The sequence below is a fragment of the Ischnura elegans genome, chromosome 1, assembly GCF_921293095.1.
Source record: "Ischnura elegans chromosome 1, ioIscEleg1.1, whole genome shotgun sequence".
Classification (NCBI taxonomy): domain Eukaryota; kingdom Metazoa; phylum Arthropoda; class Insecta; order Odonata; family Coenagrionidae; genus Ischnura; species Ischnura elegans.
This window is the reverse complement of record NC_060246.1, coordinates 79,542,126-79,562,988: the sequence shown is the minus strand read 5'-3', so window position 1 is coordinate 79,562,988 and position 20,863 is coordinate 79,542,126. Positions and strand designations below refer to the sequence as shown.

The following is a 20,863-nucleotide window of genomic DNA, read 5'->3' as shown; positions in this document are numbered from 1 at the left end:
CATCTATGTGTACTGCTTGAGTGAATGCTTTTGAATTATGCACATTACATGCATACATAATTTATATTGGTTGAAGTTGAATTGCCTAGGCTTGATTGCAACTACGAATTAATTGATAAATATGTATTTCAAATTCCAATTTAAATATTGACAGCTTTTTAATTTGCATGCATAGAAGTATACATACTGAAATATAGTGTAAGTATGTATTAGCGTAATAATTGCACCATGGTTGGAGAGCACAGAGGTAGATCATGGACTTCGCAGAAAGATGAAATGCTACACCAACTCACTTTGTGGTACAACATTTTCTACCTCCCTCCTCCTCATCCATATGAGTCAATTAAGAAACAGCCATGCAGTAATATTAATCGGTAATTTCAGTCTGTTATGGTAATAACTGTTTCGGTGGCATAATTAAAACTAATAAGTACAACGACTGGAACCCTGGTGTGTAATGAAGCTAATAAATTTACTACCATTACCTTCCTATCATCCATAAATCCCTGACTGCTCTGAAATATGAATTTCACTCTTGTAATAAGGAGTTTGAACCTTAAAACAGAAGAATTCATGAACCGGCTAACCCAGATGAAATCCCAGAAAAATAAATATCTAATTAATATGTGAGGAAAGCACCAGATTTAATTGAATATGATTGGTAATGGCAGTGTTGCTGGACATAAACTTCTGATTGAGAAGTAGGTTTATCACTTTGCCTTATTTTCAATATTCCATATAGTAAATATTTCCTAATAAAATGAAAAATGATGAAAAGAGGTGAAGTGTTGAGGCTGAAAGTGTGCACCTGTAGCACGGGTGATGCCAGCAGGAATGCGAAGATGCACAGTAGTTCAGTGTGCACAAGAACTGCAACAAAAAGTACATAATCTAGCAGGTGGTAGCCTTGGCAATACTTCTCACACTAGTACCCTTATTTCCTCTACCTTTTCTCTTGCAACTGAAGTAGCATTGAGGGTCCATTCACTCCCTGAGACATCTCGAAAGTAACCAATTCACATTCCAGCACCCCACATTGTGAAACAAGTTTTTTGCAAGATTATGAGGCCATTGTTTGTTAGAAAATAAATTTAAATTCCTGAATATTCTAAATTATGTGAAAATTGATAGACAATTGAAGGTCTATCACAACTGTTGTCCCTTTTCCAAACTTAAGTTTTCACTCCTCCCTCTCACAGCACTCCTCTTGTAGCTGCATGTATTTCATGAAAATTTATAGTCTTATTCATTCTCTCAAAATAACTGGTGTTAAACCTGTGAGGTAAGTGTCCCCCCCCTATTATGTAGGTTATGTCCTCCAGAGAATTAAAGTTATTTGAATTAGCGTATGAAGTTATTATGAATTAGCGTAATTGGCATTTTTTTCTCCTGATGGGATATAAAATTGGGTATCAAATGGAGTAAAAAATGCTTTAAAATCACAATTTCCAAGATTAAAAAAAAAAGAAGTCTCCTCTAAAAATTCTTGCTCATTAGCCTCAACAAATATGTGAACTCCTCTTATCTCCTTTGAATGCAAGTATCTTTCCAGCAGGCTGGGAGTATGACATCCATGTGAAGCACTTTTACATAATTAAAATAATCGCATGCTGCATACAATTATTTTATTTCAAATATGAATGTAAATACAATATCTGAAATAAGAAACAATATTTCATTATACCATTATACATCCAAAATTGACTCATCAAATGGCATTTATGGAATGCCTACTTTCCATGCAACTCCATACATAACAAAATAGCATTCACATTGGACACTTTTAATGACATCAGACTTCTATTAACTCATTTTTCACTTAATGTTCAACGGTATTGTGGCGAATGTTGTTTGATTAATGATCGAGAAACATCAGCATGCCCTGAAAGAATAAAAAAATACTATTAACTTAGGAAGCAAAGAGCTTAATACACCCATGTCTCGTATAGCGCAAGGGATGCGTTCCCTGGGGTCTTTGCGCTATATGAATTTGCGTTATACGAGAGCGTTTTAACATTGGGAAGATAGGGGATGCGTTCCTGGTAGCATAGGTCTTGGGCATTGAATTTCCTCTAAAACATATATATTCCCATAAATAGCCTTAGAAAACATTATTTATATAAATGTTTATAGTTTAAAACATCTTTAAAGATAGGTAGTATGCACGCATTTGAAGACTTTTATTCACGTTAAAAAAAATTCTTACGTGCTTTTGAAATTCCCTCCTGTCGTGCGGGTGGGCTAACATCTGCTATCTCAGGGGTTCGTAATGCATTGCCGGCAGTTGATGATTTTTCAAACCAGTCTAAAAACAACTATTGTGTCACCCAGGCCCTTTTGTCGCTCATCGAAATGACAGGCAAATGCTACTTTGAATGCCATTTCATAGCTAGCGGAGTTTATGAATGATAAATCATTTTAATTTGAAGTCCTCCGAGTCATTAGCAGCTACGTGAAACAGTCTTTAAATGCCTTGAAATCTGACCCAGGTTTTCCTTCCCTGAAAATGAATGAACGAGAATGCATTCTTTTCCAAAAGAATATCGTCTCGTCAACACTAAAAACTAGTTGAGGGGGAAAGGAGCCACTTTCAATCACAGCTTGGAGTTCATCAGAAAATGTTGTGGTGACTGCGCTATCAACACTTGCAGATTCACCTGATATCGCCACACTGAAAATACCTGCTTGCCGTTTAAATTCTGGAACCAACCGGAGCTTTCACTAAATGTCTCGGAGCGATTACCACTCTTGTCTTTTTGTACTGATTCACTATGAACTTTCCGTATGTGTAGACCGCTTGGTTGAAGTTGGTGCTGCTGAGCTCACTGATGTTTTAACTTTATCTTTATTCAGAATAAGGCATCATGCATTTAAACTTCTGCGCAATATCGCTTTGACGTTCTCCATTTTCAAAGCAATTGACCTATATCAATTTCTCTTCTAGGTTAATGGTTTTTCTTGATAAATTCTTGATTTTTCTACCTGCATTCCAATTTTTGCCATTTTCTCTTAGTTTTTACTCTGCATGGCTCTATCAAAATCACCTTCTACTACTGAACTGTATTCTTGAGACGCAGAGGGCCTACGACTGCGGGGAGGGAACGAAGCTATTGTGTTTGAGACTCTATAGAGGACCCTCTTATATGTTGACGCTATTCATGCGCAACTCGGCCACCGCTCCATTTCTCCCCCGTGAATACCGATGACCTTGAAGGCTTTAGCGTAGACCCTCTACCTGGAAGTCAATCGCCCGATAACCTATGACGGCAAAAATTACGTCTCAACCAGTATTGCTTAAAAAAAACTCATTTCCACTAGCCCCACGCTTAATTAATGATCCAAGTTAACTCATTCTGTTAAGGAGACGAGATAAATTACTTCGGTAGGCCGGCTATCTGGACCCAATGACGGTTAATAATTTTGGCCATTGCACAGCAATGGATTTCGATTAATACATAAACAGAAAAGATTTGAGGCAAGCAATACTATTAATATGCGTAAAATGATAGAAATTTCGTGTGTACTTAGCGCAAGTTCACGTTTTATCACGAGAGCGTTTAAGATATTTGATTAGGCTACACTGCGTTGCAGTGTTTCCCCGAGGAACGAATTTGCGCTATATCGAAATTGCGCTAATCGAAATTGCGCTATACGAGACATGGGTGTAAGCAAATAATTAAAGCGTGTAAAAATTCCACAGAGAAAAATAAGATCAAAGCAAATGATTTTTTCTCTGCGGAATTTTCCTTCATCAAGGAAAACGAAAGGCATTGATTGAGATTCGTTACCCACCATCCAAGTATTCATAATATACAGATTATTTGGTTTTAGAAATCCCAGTTTTGATGAATGCTAATGGTCAATTTTAAGCTCATTTGAAAAAGGTCAGATTCGCACCAATGCGATGCCACTCCACGTGATGTCACAGGGACCTAGATGCTATATAAGTAGTCAGGAGTTTTACATCGTCTCAGATTACCAATGCATGCATGTGGCACAGAGTCAGGGAAACATCTCTTAGTAATTACTTATTAAAATTGCCTATGGTCAGAAAGTTTCCTTCATTTGATAGGGTATTGATAATCATTATTTAAGCCAAGCGCTACCTGCTAGCAGAGTACTCTGCTACCTGCTAGCAGCCAGCATCTTAGCAGTGCTCATAGCCTCGCACCAAGGTGGCCTCACACAGTGGCACCCAGAACCAGAATGACGTCACAAGGGCTTTTCCCAGCATCCATACTTAGCCGTCATGTTTTCGCGCTCTTGAAAATTTTCACTTTTCATTTAATTGCGAAAAATAGATATCGTCATTTAAAAATCTAAAAGCGTGAAATACATACTCCAGGAATAATAATATTTCGATTTAGGGAATAAAAAAATAATAGGAAACCGCCCTTTTCGTGCATTCTGGGTGACTCCGTTACAGGTATCACCGCGGCTAGTCCAGGTAAAATAATTAAAGAGTAAGAATTCACTCACCAAGTTGTAATTCTATGTAAAGGGCAAGCATTATGACATGAATAGGTACATCACAGCCAGGTCCTTTGGATTTCCAAACCTAAAAGAATCATAAAAGAACATATCATCATAAAAGTCATATTTTTATGTCAGCAATTTTTTTTAAGTTCATATCAAGCAAAATGAATCTAAATCAATTCAGTACTGTGCAAAAATTATTTATTAAAAAAATCAGTAAATTTTGCATGGCAAGCTAAGCAATTGATTCCTGATAAATAAACATATTGAACAATCTGTACTACAAATATGAACTTCATAAAAATATGTAAGGCTCAACATGAGTGAACAAACTTATTTATTATGCATTCATGAACAACATGACATCATTAATGAGTTGCAAACCTGTTTTAAAGTTTCTGCTGCCTTCTCCAGTTCCCCTCGAATAGCAAATGCTACAGCAAGATTGTACTGCATAACTACTCGTGCTGTTGCAAGTGTAGCAGGGAACCAGGCTGGAAATACAAAATTGTGAAGGTAATCACACAATAACTTCATCAATAAACCTACGACACATAAACAATGGGTAAATAAGTGATATGGATTGCATTGTTTTTGTCAATTAGAACTTTTTGAGAATATATGCATACATAATTGCGCAAGCCTAATGAATTAGTTTCGTACAATTACTTATGAACATATTCTCACAAAATGATTAAATGAATGCTAAAACAAAAATTAAGCACAAAATTTACAATCAATGAATAAGGTGTATTTAGAGATATTGGGTGTACAAGTGCCGATATAATAGTAGGGTACTGTTCCCCGCATACTATATTGGCTGTTGCCCAATGTTTTGTGGGAATTGCTGGTCATTTTCTCCAGGGGATTAAGTCAGCTTTTCACTACTTTGCTAGAATTCAAAGCCAGATTCCATGTGTGGCCGATTCATACAGACAAAAATAAAAGCTCCTTCTACACATCCTTTTCCAACCTCTTTCCCTCCATGAACAGTTATAAATACCTTCCACTGAAAAGCTAACTTAAAAACTATAGGATCAAGGGTAGTACCAAAAACTCTTAATACAGCTTAAACGACCCACAAGATCATTGACTGAGAAAAGATTAACATGCCTAAAAATTGGCTTATTAGGTTGAATAAATTCATATCTCAATTTTGCACACACTTTTCAAAATTGGCAAAAATCACCTTTGAGGATTCGGCCATTTTCACTGCTAGCAGTTGAACTTGGAGTGGATGATGATATTGTCGTTGATGTTGATGTGGTTGAGGGTAAAGTCGAAGGGGTTGGCATCGAATCCACACCTTTACTTCCTGCAGATGCATCTTCCCTGGCATCACCATCTGATACAAGGAGCGTGACTCCTTCAAAAGGAGCTGCAGGTACTGTGAGAGATATGTCCCATACATTTTCAGGGTTCAGATGAGTGACAGCCTCAGCAAGTCGGTCCAACAATATTAAGGCCTCAGCAGCATATAAATGTCCAAGGAGTCTGTAAATTAATTAAAATAAAATCCCATTATGGCATGTTACAATAATTGGCTACTACACCTGCCGTGGTCACTTAATATGGTAGTGTAAGTATACCTGGGTTAAACAAAACTTTCATCAGTTTTTATGTTAATTAAATTAAACTATAGGAGTTTGAAAGTCAGCATCTCAATGAGAATTCATGGCATGAAATGTTAAATTCATCAAGAGAAGGCTTGTTAAAGTCCATATTAAAAGGCAAAAAACTAAAGTGTGTTTCAATCAATTTCATGGTCAATACCATAATGTGAAAATTCACTTTCTAGTTGAGTTCCTTTCCTCAGGCCACCAAGCAAATTAACCCCTCAACTCCGTCATGCGTACCCAGTACGCTTCCGGACCTACTGTGTATAATATCTTTTCTCCGCCAAATATTGTATGTTAAATTAAAACTAATTGCTCTATCTTTTGAAGAAATGTTTTTCCTCTCCAATAAAATATTCATAGCGGCTTTATGCCTTCAAGATTTAAAAAAAATGCTTTGATAAAATTCTGTTTTAAACCAGCACGTTGACGACTTCGGTCCAAAAACTCAACGCCTTCCTTCAACTGTTCTGTCATGAAAACTTCCGCCTATTCTGCTTGAAAGACGTCGGGAAGGGTCCGCTACTTTAGCTTGAGATACGGTATCTTCTAAGCTCAATGCCTTCTCTCCGTCATCTCCTTGTTTGTCGTCACCTGGAGCCCCAAGTGTGTTTGGACCGCCTCGTTAGTCCTTAGCATCCTAAGCGAAGGGGCCATGTGCTTTGCTCTGCATTTATTTTTTTTATTTTTTTTTTCTGGACAGTAATCAACGAAGATAAGATTCCATCTAAACAGTCAGCATATACCAGGGCCCCTTTGAGATATTTTCTCGTCTCTTAAGGGAGCTTCTAAACCACGAGCTTCAGTCCACTAGAGTCATTCATGCTGTGTGGTGTTCTTTCAGGCAGTGTGTTGAAATTCTCATCGGGTGTACTTCCTGTGTGTGCTATTTTTTTATAATTGGGGATCCTACGGAAAGGGAATAGTATTGAAAGGCATAAAAGAGACTCGGAAGTCTTTTTGTGTTTTAGGTTATAGTAAATTCATTGGTGGGGTGAATTTCAAGGACCTGTAATTGCATTCGTACCTAATGGAAAGAAAACGCCATTACAAGTGGTGTATGAAGTTACTTAGGAGCAGTGGCGGATACAGAAAAAATTCAAGGGGGGGCGCAAAAGATATCTCGAGCTACCTTTACTTTTATCGTAATAAAAAATTAATCAAGCCACGTGCGAAGTTGAATAAAGTTTTATTTAAACTCATTATACACGTATAGAAGTCAATATCTTACGATACAAAAAAGTTACAACTGTGATTCTACAATGTTCGGCAATGTGAGCGACCCCGCAAAGGGGGGGCGCGCGCCCCCTGCGCCCCCCTTCTGTATCCGCCTCTGCTTAGGAGACTATTGAATGCGGCAGTCCTAAATTCATACGTTGTTCAAAGGAAAAACACGTATAAAAATTCGATTTATCATTTTGCATGCCATTGGTCTAGGTAATATTTTTGAAATATCCAAAGTCATACGAACTGTTTGGACATGGATGTCACTCATTACACGATTTAGTACCAAGACTCACAGAAATGCATTTCCTATAGACAATTCCTGCAGCTGGGAAGAAATCAAAGTCTCAAAGGAGGTGTGCAGTTTGTGCCTAATATGGGAAATGAAGAGACTGCGTGTACTGGTGTGTGTGTGCTAAATGTGCAGTGGGAATATGTTTGGATTGCTTCATATCATGTCACACAAAGCAGATTTACTAAGGTAAATCATTTGAATATTCACATATTGACCTTTGAAACATTACCACGTGATTACCTATATAGAATGATGCGGTAACAATGACAAAAAGTCAGAGAAGTGGGCGGAGTGGTAAATTTTCAAGTAGGCGAAACGGGTAATCCTATCGAAAGTATCCAATCTGTTATGACATTTTCAACCACAAATAACTAAATAACATCATGTAATTGTATTTTTTAATGCATGGAATGTTAGAGATCTCGTAGCTTATTCGAAACCAAATTAAAATCTTTCAAAATTAAAAATTTATTCATTAGTTCATAAAAGGAGGTACATAAAACAATAAATATTTTTTCAAATCGCTCGAAAAATTATTATATAGTAGCGTATTATATTACGCAAGTTTACAAAAATTTTCAACGATACTGATTGTATATTGTGAAAGATATAAATTATTGAATGATAGTATGCCAAAAAGGCGAAGTCATTTAAATCTCATCCGGCCGCTGAGATGGGATTTAATTAAATGCCCGCTGCGCTTGAGGGGTTAATGTGCTGTCCAATTACATTTCTTCTTTGGGAAGAAAGAGCTACAATTGAATCTTGTGACCTCATAAGTTTCAGTACAGATCAACATTAAGTTCATTTGATTTTTGAAGTTCACACATGGAAAGCAATTTTTGTTTTTCAGTAAAACAGGGACCACAGACCTTGCCAAAAATTGGCAGCCATTCTTATAGAATGTACAATGAGTGGAAAATTAGTAGTGACCACCCCCCTAATATGTTAATCCACTTTGTCTATCTTATCTTTAACATCTAAGTCACATCATATTAGTTGACTGATGAGGTGAATTAGATAGTAAGGACACAATAAAAATTACTATAACAACAATTAATTATTAATGCTAACAGGTTCCTCAATAACTAACATTTAAATAACCTGGACGAAACACATTTAAAACCACCCATACCTCGGATACTCAGGTGGGACTCAAACCCGCAACCTTGGGTTTGGCAGGTGAGGAAATACTCCCTCAGCCACCGGGGCCAGCAGACTAATGCAAATATATTGGTGCCTTCACATTAAAATCACTGACGAAAATGCCTTACCTATGGGCTCCTGAGAGTCTTGGCTGGGCGAGAAGATTCTGTGCATGAGTTAATGCAATTGTACAATCTCCAAGACAAAGGGAGACATATGCAGAGGCAGCAAGTATTGAACACTGCAGGGCACCCAAGTCTCCAGTGTATGAGCCACCCATTCCAGATGAAATGCCATTTCCATTCCCTCCCCCTACTATGCTACTGTTGATGGATGAACCTGGAGCAAAAAGACAATTAACATTAAGATAATGTTTAGCTTCGAAAGAGACTGAGCATTTGTCCCGTCTGCTACCAATCTGACGAACTCGACCATCAGGTTCAGCACTCCACGGCTTATATATCCCAGACCAGCCAAGATGCCTGGCCTTGGGTAAAAAGCAGCAGGAAGTACTGTCCTAGGCGGACGGTCGGCCAGATAGGCAGCAGTCAGGATGAACCTCCAGGTTGCCTCACGTGTCGCATTCTTTATTATCTTAACACATTCAATGCAGGCCCGATTTTCATGAATGTCGTCAGAATCGGCCGATAAAATTAGAAAGAAAAATAGAGAGAGGTTTTTGCGCCTTCCATTCAAATACTGCTATTTACAAACAGCGCAAATGGGTCAAAAGAGGGAAGCTTGCTGAAGGCCATGCACACGATCAGCAGACTCGGAAGTGGATATTAGCCACGTACGGAGGCAGAAAAAGGCCCCCGTCTGACCAGCAGAGCACGCCAATTGACGTGCTCCATATTTCGGCTTGGACGGGACCACGTCAATTGACATGCTCTGTACTGAATGTGTTAAGGTATTCAGTACAGTACAAATCTTGATTAAACAAAAGGCCGTTTTCTTTCCATAGCATCATCTATAAAAATCGTTAAACTTGGAACAGTACCACAATATCAACTACTTTTGATTAAATCACAAATCATTTCCTCCATGATTGTAGAAATAAATATTATATAAGAAAGAAAGATTCATCTCAAAATAGTGTATAGTTGGTCAAGCGAATTTACGAGAGCATGAAATGGTGAAATGAAAACACATTAATTACTTTCCCACACAGTGTATTCAATCTACGTGTGCCGCTTTGATACTAATCTACAACAAACACCTTGATGTTCAAGAACATTACAACTCAGCACTCTTCAATGATGGTGTGAGAAAAAATTAAAACCAACCAGCAATATTAATTAGTGGGAAAAGAATTTAATGTGCTTTCATTTCATTTTAAGGAGGTGGTTACCTAAAATATTACATCCTATTGTTATCTACCACAGTTTTTAAGAAGTAGTTGAAAGTCTTTTAATACATACTAAGTAAGACTGAATTACAAAAGTCTACCAGATGAAAATGACACAAACGAGCTCAAATCAAAGTTGACCTCCTCAAAGTGCAAATCAGCTAAATCATCAGGAGAGCAACAATGAATGAGCTCTGATGCTGACATCAATAAAAAGCATTTTGAGGAATCAACGTGTACTTTTAAGGAATCATTGAAAGGCAGAGAGTATAATCATGGAATATGTAATCCACAAACACATAGGTATTGGTAAACGAGGCATTGAAACATCTCACAATTTGTCACGTAATAATTTGTTTATGACATACTTTGTCCAAAGGATGAAGTTTTATTGGATTTGTAGGGAGGGTGAGACTTCTAGATGAGTGGATCAACTTATCTCACAGGAAAATATGGAAATTTGCATCCACTTAATTTACCCGGGAAAGCATCACATCTCTCTTCACCAGCCTTCAACAAATTGGGAAAAATATGACCAAGAGAACCTTCTGTAACTGGGCCCAAGCGAGGATGCGAGTTGTGTGCACTTTTATCAGCTCCCTCTTCAGATGGTGCAGAAGAATTCCCAGGCTTTTGACCTTTCCCAGCTGTGCTTCCATCTTCCTCCACTGATGATGACGCGGCAGGAGAGGGAATGTGTGCATTGGGCAGGATGAGCTGGAGAGAATTCCTCAGGCAGAGAGAAGCAAACTCCAAAGAGGGCACTGGGATTGCAGATGACTGGCCATCACAGCTGTTGAGGGGAGAAAAATTTTAATATCCGTACGCCATAGAATTCGACATAAAATACGAGTATACCTGAGATTTAAGTACTATCAAACTTTTTGAAACAGCAAACATATAGTCAGGCCATATTTAAAACAGGATTTACAGCAGTAAGTCTTTCTTACATTAATCCTTCTACAGTCATGAGACCCAGTCAGCCTTGTGGGCTCGTCCAAAAAGAGTTTCTTATCTTGGTTAATAGGTTATGATCAATCAAAATGAAATGCTTTCAAATTAAAAATTACCAGTATTCCATGAAAATGGTAACATATGTATTAAAAAAAAGACTTAGTATAAAGATTTTGATAAGCTAAAAACATGACTTAAAATATATGTAAAGGTATGAACTATCTGGAATGTGAAATGGAATTTACTGGCCATAGAGTAATATGTAGATGTAAGGGTATTATGCTATTCACAGAGTATAACAACCCATACAACAAATTTCTTGAAGATAGCCTAAAAAGTATTCAAATCTAAAAAATAAATAGTTATTACCAAACTGAATTATCATAACAGTACTTGGGACAAAAAATAAAGTTTGTACAGCTACGTAGGTATGAATGAGATATATTAAATAATTTAAGTATAGCGGGATTAAAAATGGTGATAACTTTGCAGAGTCACCCACAATGCACAATTTGAGCAAAAATTCCACTCAGAAAAAATATAAGTATCCTGGTCAAGGCGAATGATTTCTTTTTCTGTGGAATTTTGGCTCAGTATGAATGAGAACCAATTTTTGATAAAATAGATGCATTTTCTTCAAACCCTCTGCATGAAATGAAAGCCAAATATTTCAATGAAATAAAAATCTTGAACCTAAGAGATTACAAAATTCCTTCAATATACCTGATTTTGGGCCATATTCTTCCTTTTTTGGAAATGTATTGCTCATTTAAAACACGCTGTCATCCTGAAAGTTACAGTTGGTATAGAGTACACAATTTTCAACATTAATGGCAATAATTTTTCATTCTCCTTAGGAAAAAATATATTATCAATTACATAGTCTCTTTCTCAAATGTAAAGAAAATTGCACCTGAAAAAATATCAAGGTGAGATATGGAAAAATGATGACCAATATTTACTCCACATGATCAAAAAATTTCAAGATGATAACATGAGTTTTAAGCAAGTATGTAATCCATCACTGATAAAGACGGACTGAGCTGGAAGTATTTGCCCTCTTAACTTCCCATTCAACTTGGAGTTACACTGCGACTACTTAGAAAGCACTTGCCTGTATTTGTCATCTTTGTTGAGATGAGATGTAAGAACAACCTTACGATGAGGAGGGGCTCCAACAACACCTTGAACCAAATCCTTCCTTCTGGCTGACAAGTCAAAATCAGCTTCATTCCCCTAATTTGATTATTGATATAAATAATCATCACCATAAAACATAAAATATCATTTCATAAATGTTTGAAGTTTTTTTTCTACTGCATAAATATTTTAATGACAAATTTTATACCTATTTTTGGAGACAAAAGAGGTTTCAATTCCGGAGAGAGCTTTTTAATGTCAAAGAAAAATGTATTCAGCAGAAGTAAGAAATATTCATCTCAAATTTATTTGAGATTCAGCAGCTTCTTTAACCCATAAAATCCCAGCATCATGAAACCGATGGCTTTCTGTGGTTTTTGCCAGTTTTGGCAGTGTTTACATTCATGCAATATTAATGGGAATACTATAACAGGTGAAACTCAGTTTTCTGTTGAAGTTATCTTTTTTTATTGATGGGATATGCTTTATTCAAAAGCTGAAAATTAATAGCCATTTACATTGCCTCTGATTTGAGAAAATAAATTTTTATCATGGCTCACCAATACTACCAAATACAGGAGAACTCAATTCTATTTTATTGACACAAAAGCATACATGGCTACTACTGGAGAAACCAAAATAGCAATATCATAATTATAAATATCAATAGCATAATCTGTGGACTGACAGAAGTATTTTTAGAATTAAAGGCATTTCCAGATAGGCTGTAGAAAAGTTTTTACCCAATTTGAAAATTAGGGATAATACTAACAGGATGATGAGCTGCAATACAGCACTCCGCAAGCCTCAACCACAATCGTGGGTCAGCATGATGAAAACGGACAGCAGCAACAAGGCAGTCAAATGCTTGAATAGGTCTCCCAGAGTGAAGTAAACAAAGCCCCATGTTGTGGAGTAGCCACGGAGAGCGATCGCCAGATAGACAGTGTAGTGGCCTTCCAGAGAGACGCTCACCTATACATGAAAATATGAAAGAACTTTCTAATAGATGGTATGGCCATGTGCAGTAAAGTCTTCATTATCTGCGGTTCCATTAACCATTCATTGAATTATATGCCTATGACATTCCTCCCCAGTCTTCTCCAAAATCTCTCATATTCCCCCTTCAATTCCTATTCTTCTTTTCCTACCTCTCCTCACCTCAAAACAACCAGTATTTCCAAAAGATGCAGAAAAAAAGACACCAAAACCAAAGCAAAAATTGCTAAGAAAATGATTATTAATAGATTATCCATCATTTTTGATTATACCTCGTTAGTAAGGATAATACAATTGTACCAAATGCTAATTATAGTCAGTAGCCTATCCTCACTCATTCAGAAGCCATCCCGAAACCTCCACATAAAGCGAAGTTGCCATACCACAGTTAGGCCATGACAATCCTGATCCCGCCAGACCGCTAATTTGACACTGAAGGCTTTTGTGCTTTGACAACCTTTGCTTTTAGAAAATGGTATGAAGGAAACTACCATTTTCTAAAAACTTCAGGACTGGCAGTCATTCATTCTTTTCTGAGACTAAAGAATGCTCATTCTCAAAAATAATATATAAGTGTGCAAATGCCCGCAGGACAGTGGAGACATTTACAAGTGAAAAGGTTAGGTTTCAGACGGTTAAATATTAAATGTAGTGTAAACACTCTCATCAGAAAAAAATCCAGTGCTTATATTAATGATTTAAGTGATCACCAGAATAACAGTGACCATACAGTGAATGAAAAGAAAGTTAACAAAACTCCCCTTGAGTAAAACAAACTTATCAATGACACCAGTGATATCAGTCCACACACAAAATTTTAGGACATGCACGTTTCCAGGGGTTTTCAACAGATGTAATTTTCCTTGAGGCTGAAGGTTTCAGTTCGAAAAATGTTTTCAACATACAGTACACTCCCGATTATCCGGGCTAATGATGGGGAAAGACGGCATGAACAATCGGTAAACACGGATAATCCAAACTTTCACTTAAATGTCTTGTAATGTTCATAATTTACGTAAAACAAACAATACAATATTATTTATTCTGTTATTTAAGAGTGCTTCCCGGACTCGTTGCCAGCCTTATTCGCCAGTTCGCGATCTTTTTAGCAGCGTTAACATGGTTGTACTTGTATTATTAATGCTCCATTTAAGGCCTGGTTTCGAAAACCACACATCGGTGGCTGTGTGATCATGGATACAGAAAAGTGGTTTGCACAAATACTTCAAAACCACTGCTTGACGTCGGAAACTACACTGTCAAGCACCACGCCACGTAGCCGTGTCTCGCACAAGTTGCCCGGCTTGCAACTGCTGAAAATGTGTATCCGTGATCAAGGAGCACAGTCGCGCACTGCGAGGCTTGGAAAACAAGAACACGGTGCTTCCGTGAATGCAGCTAGTGCGCGATCACTTCCGTTTTACGAAGGGGATTCTAACGGAAATAATAAGCCTGGTGTATCCTAGTATTAATGCCGTAATTCCGATGATTTTGTGTCCGATTTTTTTTATAACCATCGTGGAAAAAATTGAGCGAGATTGAAAATCATGCACGAATAATCCGCAACCTGGATAAACCGTAGCCGGATAATCGGGAGTCTGCTGTAACTTATGAATTGCAAATATTATTTCCCTAAAATCATAAGAGTATAAGTGAATTTTTAATTACCTTGCTCAGGAGGAGGTAATGATGACAGAGCAGCATCATTTTCCTGCATTGCACGATTCAAATAATGGCAAGCTAAGTTTGGCTTTCCCATACACTGATGAATGCATGCCATACCATTATAATACGCAACAGCCAAAGATTCCCCTGTATCCCTGCATATAAGAAAAGGACTTTTACTTACAAAAATAAGAAGATAAATTAAGTGGTCATGCACCAATGGTGAACATTGTACACTGCAATGAACAAAAAAGAACTATTTTTAAAAAAACAAAGCATTTCAGACCTGAGCGAATTCTTTTAGGCATGATAACTACAATCATTACAATTTCTTCATAAAAACTATAAGACTATGAACGTTGTTAGGGACTTACTTGAATGTATGCTCCGTCTGTGGTATTGAATTGAGAACTTTGATAGCTTTCCTGTAATTTCCACGGAGATACTCCAAGTTTCCTTTTAAAAATACTGAAGCAGGACTCTGGAAAAAAACACCATTTGCATCACAGTTTCTGACAAATTCCAAAGTCTAATTTAAATGAGATATCTTTCACCACCATTTGATGTCACTACTTACCACACCTCCTGAGGTCATTATAGCCTTTAGCTCTCTTTTGCAAGACTTTAAAGCATGAGTTGCCAGATATGCTCGAGTTTTCAACATTGAAAGTTTCAATCTGAACCATTCCCATCCTCCATTCAGGCCTTCTCCTAATATTGGCTGTGATTCCTGCAATTCATAGAAGAATAGCTCTGTACTAATGCAAGAGATATTAATTATGATTGAAAGTGAGGAAATAAAACTTTGTAAGGTTCACTGTTATTTAACTATGGGCACGACCCGGGTTTCGTAACTTGGTTACATCGTCAGGTGACTGATCTTGCATGCATCATACATTTATACACAAAGTACACAAGTGACTGTGAGGACATCTATCGGAAAGGAAAAGGACTGGTTGAAAGAGCGGGGGTGAGGGTGACTGAAATAGGGAGAGGGGGGTGGGGGAAAGGGGCAGCCTTGATTTGGGACGAGGGTTTTTCCTGTGAGGATAGGTATCTGACCAGCCAGGGGAGGGTGGGGTTAAAGTGGGTGAGGAGACGAGAGCTAAAGAAGGTGGCCGTGTTGGGGAAGAAAGAGAGGATTAGCGGGGTACATTGAGTTTTCTAAATCACAATAGTCTACGGAAGGTCGTTGAGTCCGGCTGTGGAAGGTGCTGGTATGGGTTAATGATTTCCCCGAAGGACATGGGTCACTGGGGGAATTTTGGTAAAGGCACTGCTTAGTATTCGTTCTTGGAAAGTTTAACAGCATACAGGTGGATAGGCACTTGAAAATTTAAAGGTTGTCACTGTAGGAGTTCATTGATGGGGATGGAAAAGAGAGGGGAGTGGGAGGGGAGCACATGTTCGTTGGCAAGGGGGGTGTTGTTCTTTAAATGTTGTATAATCTCCAACGTTTCCAGGGCATCGAGTCTCCTCCTGTTTCCTTCTGAGTGTAGGATATCCGGCTTAAAATCACTATTGTGTTTGCCATCTATTAAATTTATATCCATCTATTAAATTTATTTTCTTACTTCAAATATCGAGAGGTTTCACAAAGTAAAGCCTGAAGTTATTAGTTATAATTATGATTGAAATAAAAATTTATTTCATACTATTTCAATTCACCTGACACCAAGGAAAAATAAACAGAAGGCTCAACATAATTTCAACTCTTCTGTGTGGAAAAATGGCCACTTGTTTTTTTTTGTAAATTTCATTCCCAAAGCAACATCTTCGAGTATTTTTTCCTAACTCTTTTGAATCATGTAAAAATTTCAGTTACACAAATAATGACACATCCCAACAAAATATGTACATATTCACCTAAAATACAAAGGAGATATTATTTTCAAGTCCATAGTGCGGATGTGTTCATGGAAGATGATTATTACTTTTGAGCAATATAAATTCCTACGCATAAAAGTGTTAGCACAAAAAATCCTATCTTGACCCCTATGAGGAGACCTGGGAGCATTGGTGCCCTTACAAACTTTGTACATATTTAACTCCAGTAAATCCTAACATTTTCATTTTACAATTAGCGTAAGAAACCCATTAATTAACTCTTTTAAAAATCCACTGACAATTATTTTCACTTTGCATAGGTAAAAAAATGACATAACCACATGCGCCTAGCAAGTGGAAAGTAGTTGAAAGCACAGGACTTCAGATAATAGTAAATGTAATGTGTAGAAAAGGATATCACGTATGTACCTCCTTATTTCCTAATTTCATTATGAGACCTACTTTAAAAAAATACAACTTGCTTCATCTTCAAACCACATACTTTCATGTCTATCAGTCAGCCACTATGCTGCTAGTGCAGCTGCGAACAAAGTGAGGTTATAATCCACTCACACAAGCAGAAATATAAAAAAAGAAAAGAATACATTGATTTTACTTCCAGAATAAATTTCATGTCCTACCAGGAAGAATATTTCTGAAATAATGGCAGCATAAAAGAGGAACAAATCATATTCCTGGTGAATTTATGATTAAATCACAATAGAGCTTGAAAACTTGATTCCAGGAGTATGGCGGGATTTTTTAAAAGACAAAACTTACTTTTCCATCTTTAGGTGTACTGCTGCTAACTGATGATGAGGGAGGTTGAAGGGGTGATGATGTTAGGGGAGGGACCCCTTGAGGAGATGATGAAGGCAGGGGAGCAAAGTGACTGTCAGCATATGCCACCAACGAAAGAACTCGATCAGGGCGATGAGCACAGAGATGCAACTCTCCAAGAAGTAAGATAACCCGATGGGCCAGGCTCTCATCTGAAATAGATTATCAAAACTTGAATATATTTTTATTAAACATTACAAATAGTAATTAAAAATGCAAATTCAAGCTTGCATCGTGAAATTTTGAGGCACAATTTCAGGGTAGCAGAATAGCTACAAAATGAATCTCAGCCTAAGAGAAAGAAAGCTCTGGGTATCAGACAGCCTGATGACCAAGAGAGTAATATGGGTAACAACCTCATTCTGAGTGAATAATTTTTTATCAAAACTAATTCTGATAATTCAATAAAACCATCAGTTTAGTTGGATTTTAGGCACTAAATTCTTCAGAGAACTTTACAGAGATAATTCAGCATAATTTTTTGTAGAGACTAACATGAAAATTTCCCCTTTTAAATTTATTATGCAATTTGACTAATCTGAAACACATGCCTATCATTTCTTCATAAAAAATAATATCAAATTAAAAAAAAATATGTATCTTGTTCATCATAATCTTATCAATCCTACACCAATCAAAATAACTAAAGCAGTGACACGAGGTTGACTCCAGAAAAAGGAAAACAATGAAATCTTGTCCACTGCAAACTAATTTCAGCAGGTGGCTTAAAGTGGATGTGAGTGTGCAAATAGACCCAGTCAAAATGGGACCTGCCAGTATAAGTGACCGTCTGTTTGCGTGAATGACTTTTGTGGGCTGGAATGGAACATGTACAAATACATGGACCAAATTAGAACAGGTTCTCCTTCCCATTCATGCGTTTGCACTATTGGGGTGGTTATGCAATGCATTTTCATGTTCATTCACAGGGGCGGATCCAGGACTCCTTTCTGGGAGGGGCACAAGCAAGGCCGTATCCAGGATTTTGTTCAGGGGGGGGCACAAGGATACCTTGTTATACAAAACGAACAAAATGATAATGAGACCGTGTTAAAAATCGAGCATATTTTAAAGGGTCTGGGGGGGGGCACGTGCCCCCGTGCCCCCCCCCTGGATCCGCCTATGTTCATTCACACGATTATGCATTAACTTGTAGATGTTAATGTATCGCTGAACCAGGTCTTAAGCCGTATGTTTTGTACAACCTCTACTGCTTGTTGGCAATTTGTATTCTGTAAAGCTCTATTGTACTCCTGGCATTCCCAATCATGTTCAATGCTTTCTCTAGAAAACTGAGTTTTGGTCTCCAATAAATTCACTGTGTATCAGGTAGCTTTTTCCTAAATAATTCCTCCTTTCCAAAATAGGGCCCTAAATTAGTCACATATATTTTGGGCTGCTCTGTACCATGCTTCAGCATTTTGGTGATTTTAAGAAAATTGTATACCCTTTGAACAAATTTTTAAAATTCCCACCGACTAGATTGAACCAATAGACTTAGCAGAGAAAAGTTGCCTCCAGAGGATGACCTTTGGCACTCAAAGCATCTTATCTTGCAGAACTGATGCTTGAGTTGCAAGAGGACATAGGTGCATGTAGTCGCTTCCAGGGGACAATGCTTCCTTATGCTTTCATTAGACTGTTTTACAAGACACACAAACACTAAATTACACATATTTATTCTTACCCATTGTTTCAATGTACGGCAGAAGGGCATTTAGTATACGTATGGCAGTGGAATACTGTCTCATATGGTACAGCAACACAGCTTGGTTGAAGAAAATAACACAGTGAGTAGGACCTTCAAGGGAATCCAAGTCCTCTATATTAAGATGTGCCTAAAAAAGATACAAATTTTATTATACGTATCATTCGACAAAATTATAAAAAAATATACATATAATCAAAACTTTACAATCACTCAATGATTCACATCACATGTAACGAAAGCCTAGCAAATAAGTTGTTTACAAGTGATATTTAAATTAATACAACTCATTTTCCAAAACGGCTAAGATCCAAATAATAATCCACTGCAAGAATTATTCACTAGAGTTAAATGAAGAGAAGAAAAACTGCTGCTTAACAAGATATAGTGAGCCGCATCATCAATTCACTATGGAGAGAGACTTACCGCATTGCAAACTGAGTTCAAAGCTCTACGAAACTGATCTGTCTTCCTTAACTCTCCGCGATAATATTCAGCCACTGCTTTGTTGTGTGCAATCTTAAAGTCCATGGGCCTGACGTTCGAGGTAGCCCCAGGAGCTCCTGAGAGGTTTCCTCCAGCAGTTCCGGCAGCTGCATTTCCCCCTGAAGCTGCACTGGAACTATTGGTAGGAGGAGCCCCCACGGTCACTCTAGCTGATTGTTTTTCCGTGCCTACCCTCGCTGTAGATTGCACTGCAGCTCCTCCAGAAGATTGAGCAGTGGGCGTTCCCGAAGTATAACTTCCACCGCTTTCCATTTGAGTTAAAGCAGTAATTGCTGCAGAATAATTTCCCCGACGGAATTCCATCAGAGCTGTTTGAGCAAGTTGCCTCTCCTGCTCGGAGCATTGTGAAACCAACGATGAAACTGGAGATGTTAATGTTGAATTTGAAATAGTTGTGGAGTGTGAACTAGAGGAGGGTTGATCGGGAGATAGCATCCACTTCTCACCTCCTTCTTCATTTTTCTCCGCCGCTTCATGTTGTTTCACCTAGGACAAGAGTGATAAATTGCCGTTTAAGTGCCGATGAAATACATGCTTTCGGGGAAAGAAAATATAAGGGACCTTGTTCAATTTGCAATAAGATTATAGTTTAAAAGTCATTAACTAGCGTTCTTAGTGAACATATATTAGAAAATGAAATACCTTAGTTCCCGATGAATTAAGTTTCATTCTTATATAAAACGATAAAAAATAATCAGAGATCCATATGAAAACAAAGGAGTCGTAAACGCAGGTATTTGTCTATTTACAAATAATTGAACCCAGACTTAGGGTTGGAACAGCGGAAAACTTGTTAAATGTTCTTCTAAACATGAGTGTGACTTCATTTTACCATGAACATGGGTCACAGAAAAAGAAATTGTCAAGATCTTCACGAAACTTTCTTGACAGCCATTATTTTCGATCTTCAATTATTATGCCCTTGAAAACAAGAGCAGCACCAGCAGCACGAGCCGCAAAAAATAGCATGAGCTCCGGTAGATGTCTCTACAATTACCATTTGCTTCTCGCGGGATGCTGGTGGGCTCACATTTGAAATTTCATAGCACATGTAAGTACCATATATTTACGATTTTTAGTTAAAAAAATGTTGCTTTTGTGGAAAGGTAACAAGAGGG

The 20,863-nt window shown here is 37.6% G+C and overlaps 1 protein-coding gene across 1 annotated transcript; it reads right to left on the bottom strand.

The window, feature by feature from the left end:
• Positions 1 to 1,608: 1,608 nt before the first annotated feature.
• Positions 1,609 to 20,656, bottom strand: LOC124164069 (CCR4-NOT transcription complex subunit 10). The gene is made up of 15 exons (XM_046541243.1): positions 20,388 to 20,656; positions 19,665 to 20,231; positions 19,218 to 19,368; positions 17,471 to 17,682; positions 15,441 to 15,593; positions 15,238 to 15,344; positions 14,867 to 15,018; positions 12,972 to 13,174; positions 12,174 to 12,295; positions 10,651 to 10,898; positions 8,886 to 9,096; positions 5,666 to 5,970; positions 4,861 to 4,970; positions 4,480 to 4,558; positions 1,609 to 1,882 (listed from the first exon to the last, which is right to left on the bottom strand). Exons 1-15 carry the CDS (start codon positions 20,412 to 20,414, stop codon positions 1,827 to 1,829), a joined length of 2,703 nt encoding a protein of 900 aa, XP_046397199.1. The 5' UTR covers positions 20,415 to 20,656; the 3' UTR covers positions 1,609 to 1,826.
• Positions 20,657 to 20,863: the final 207 nt, after the last annotated feature.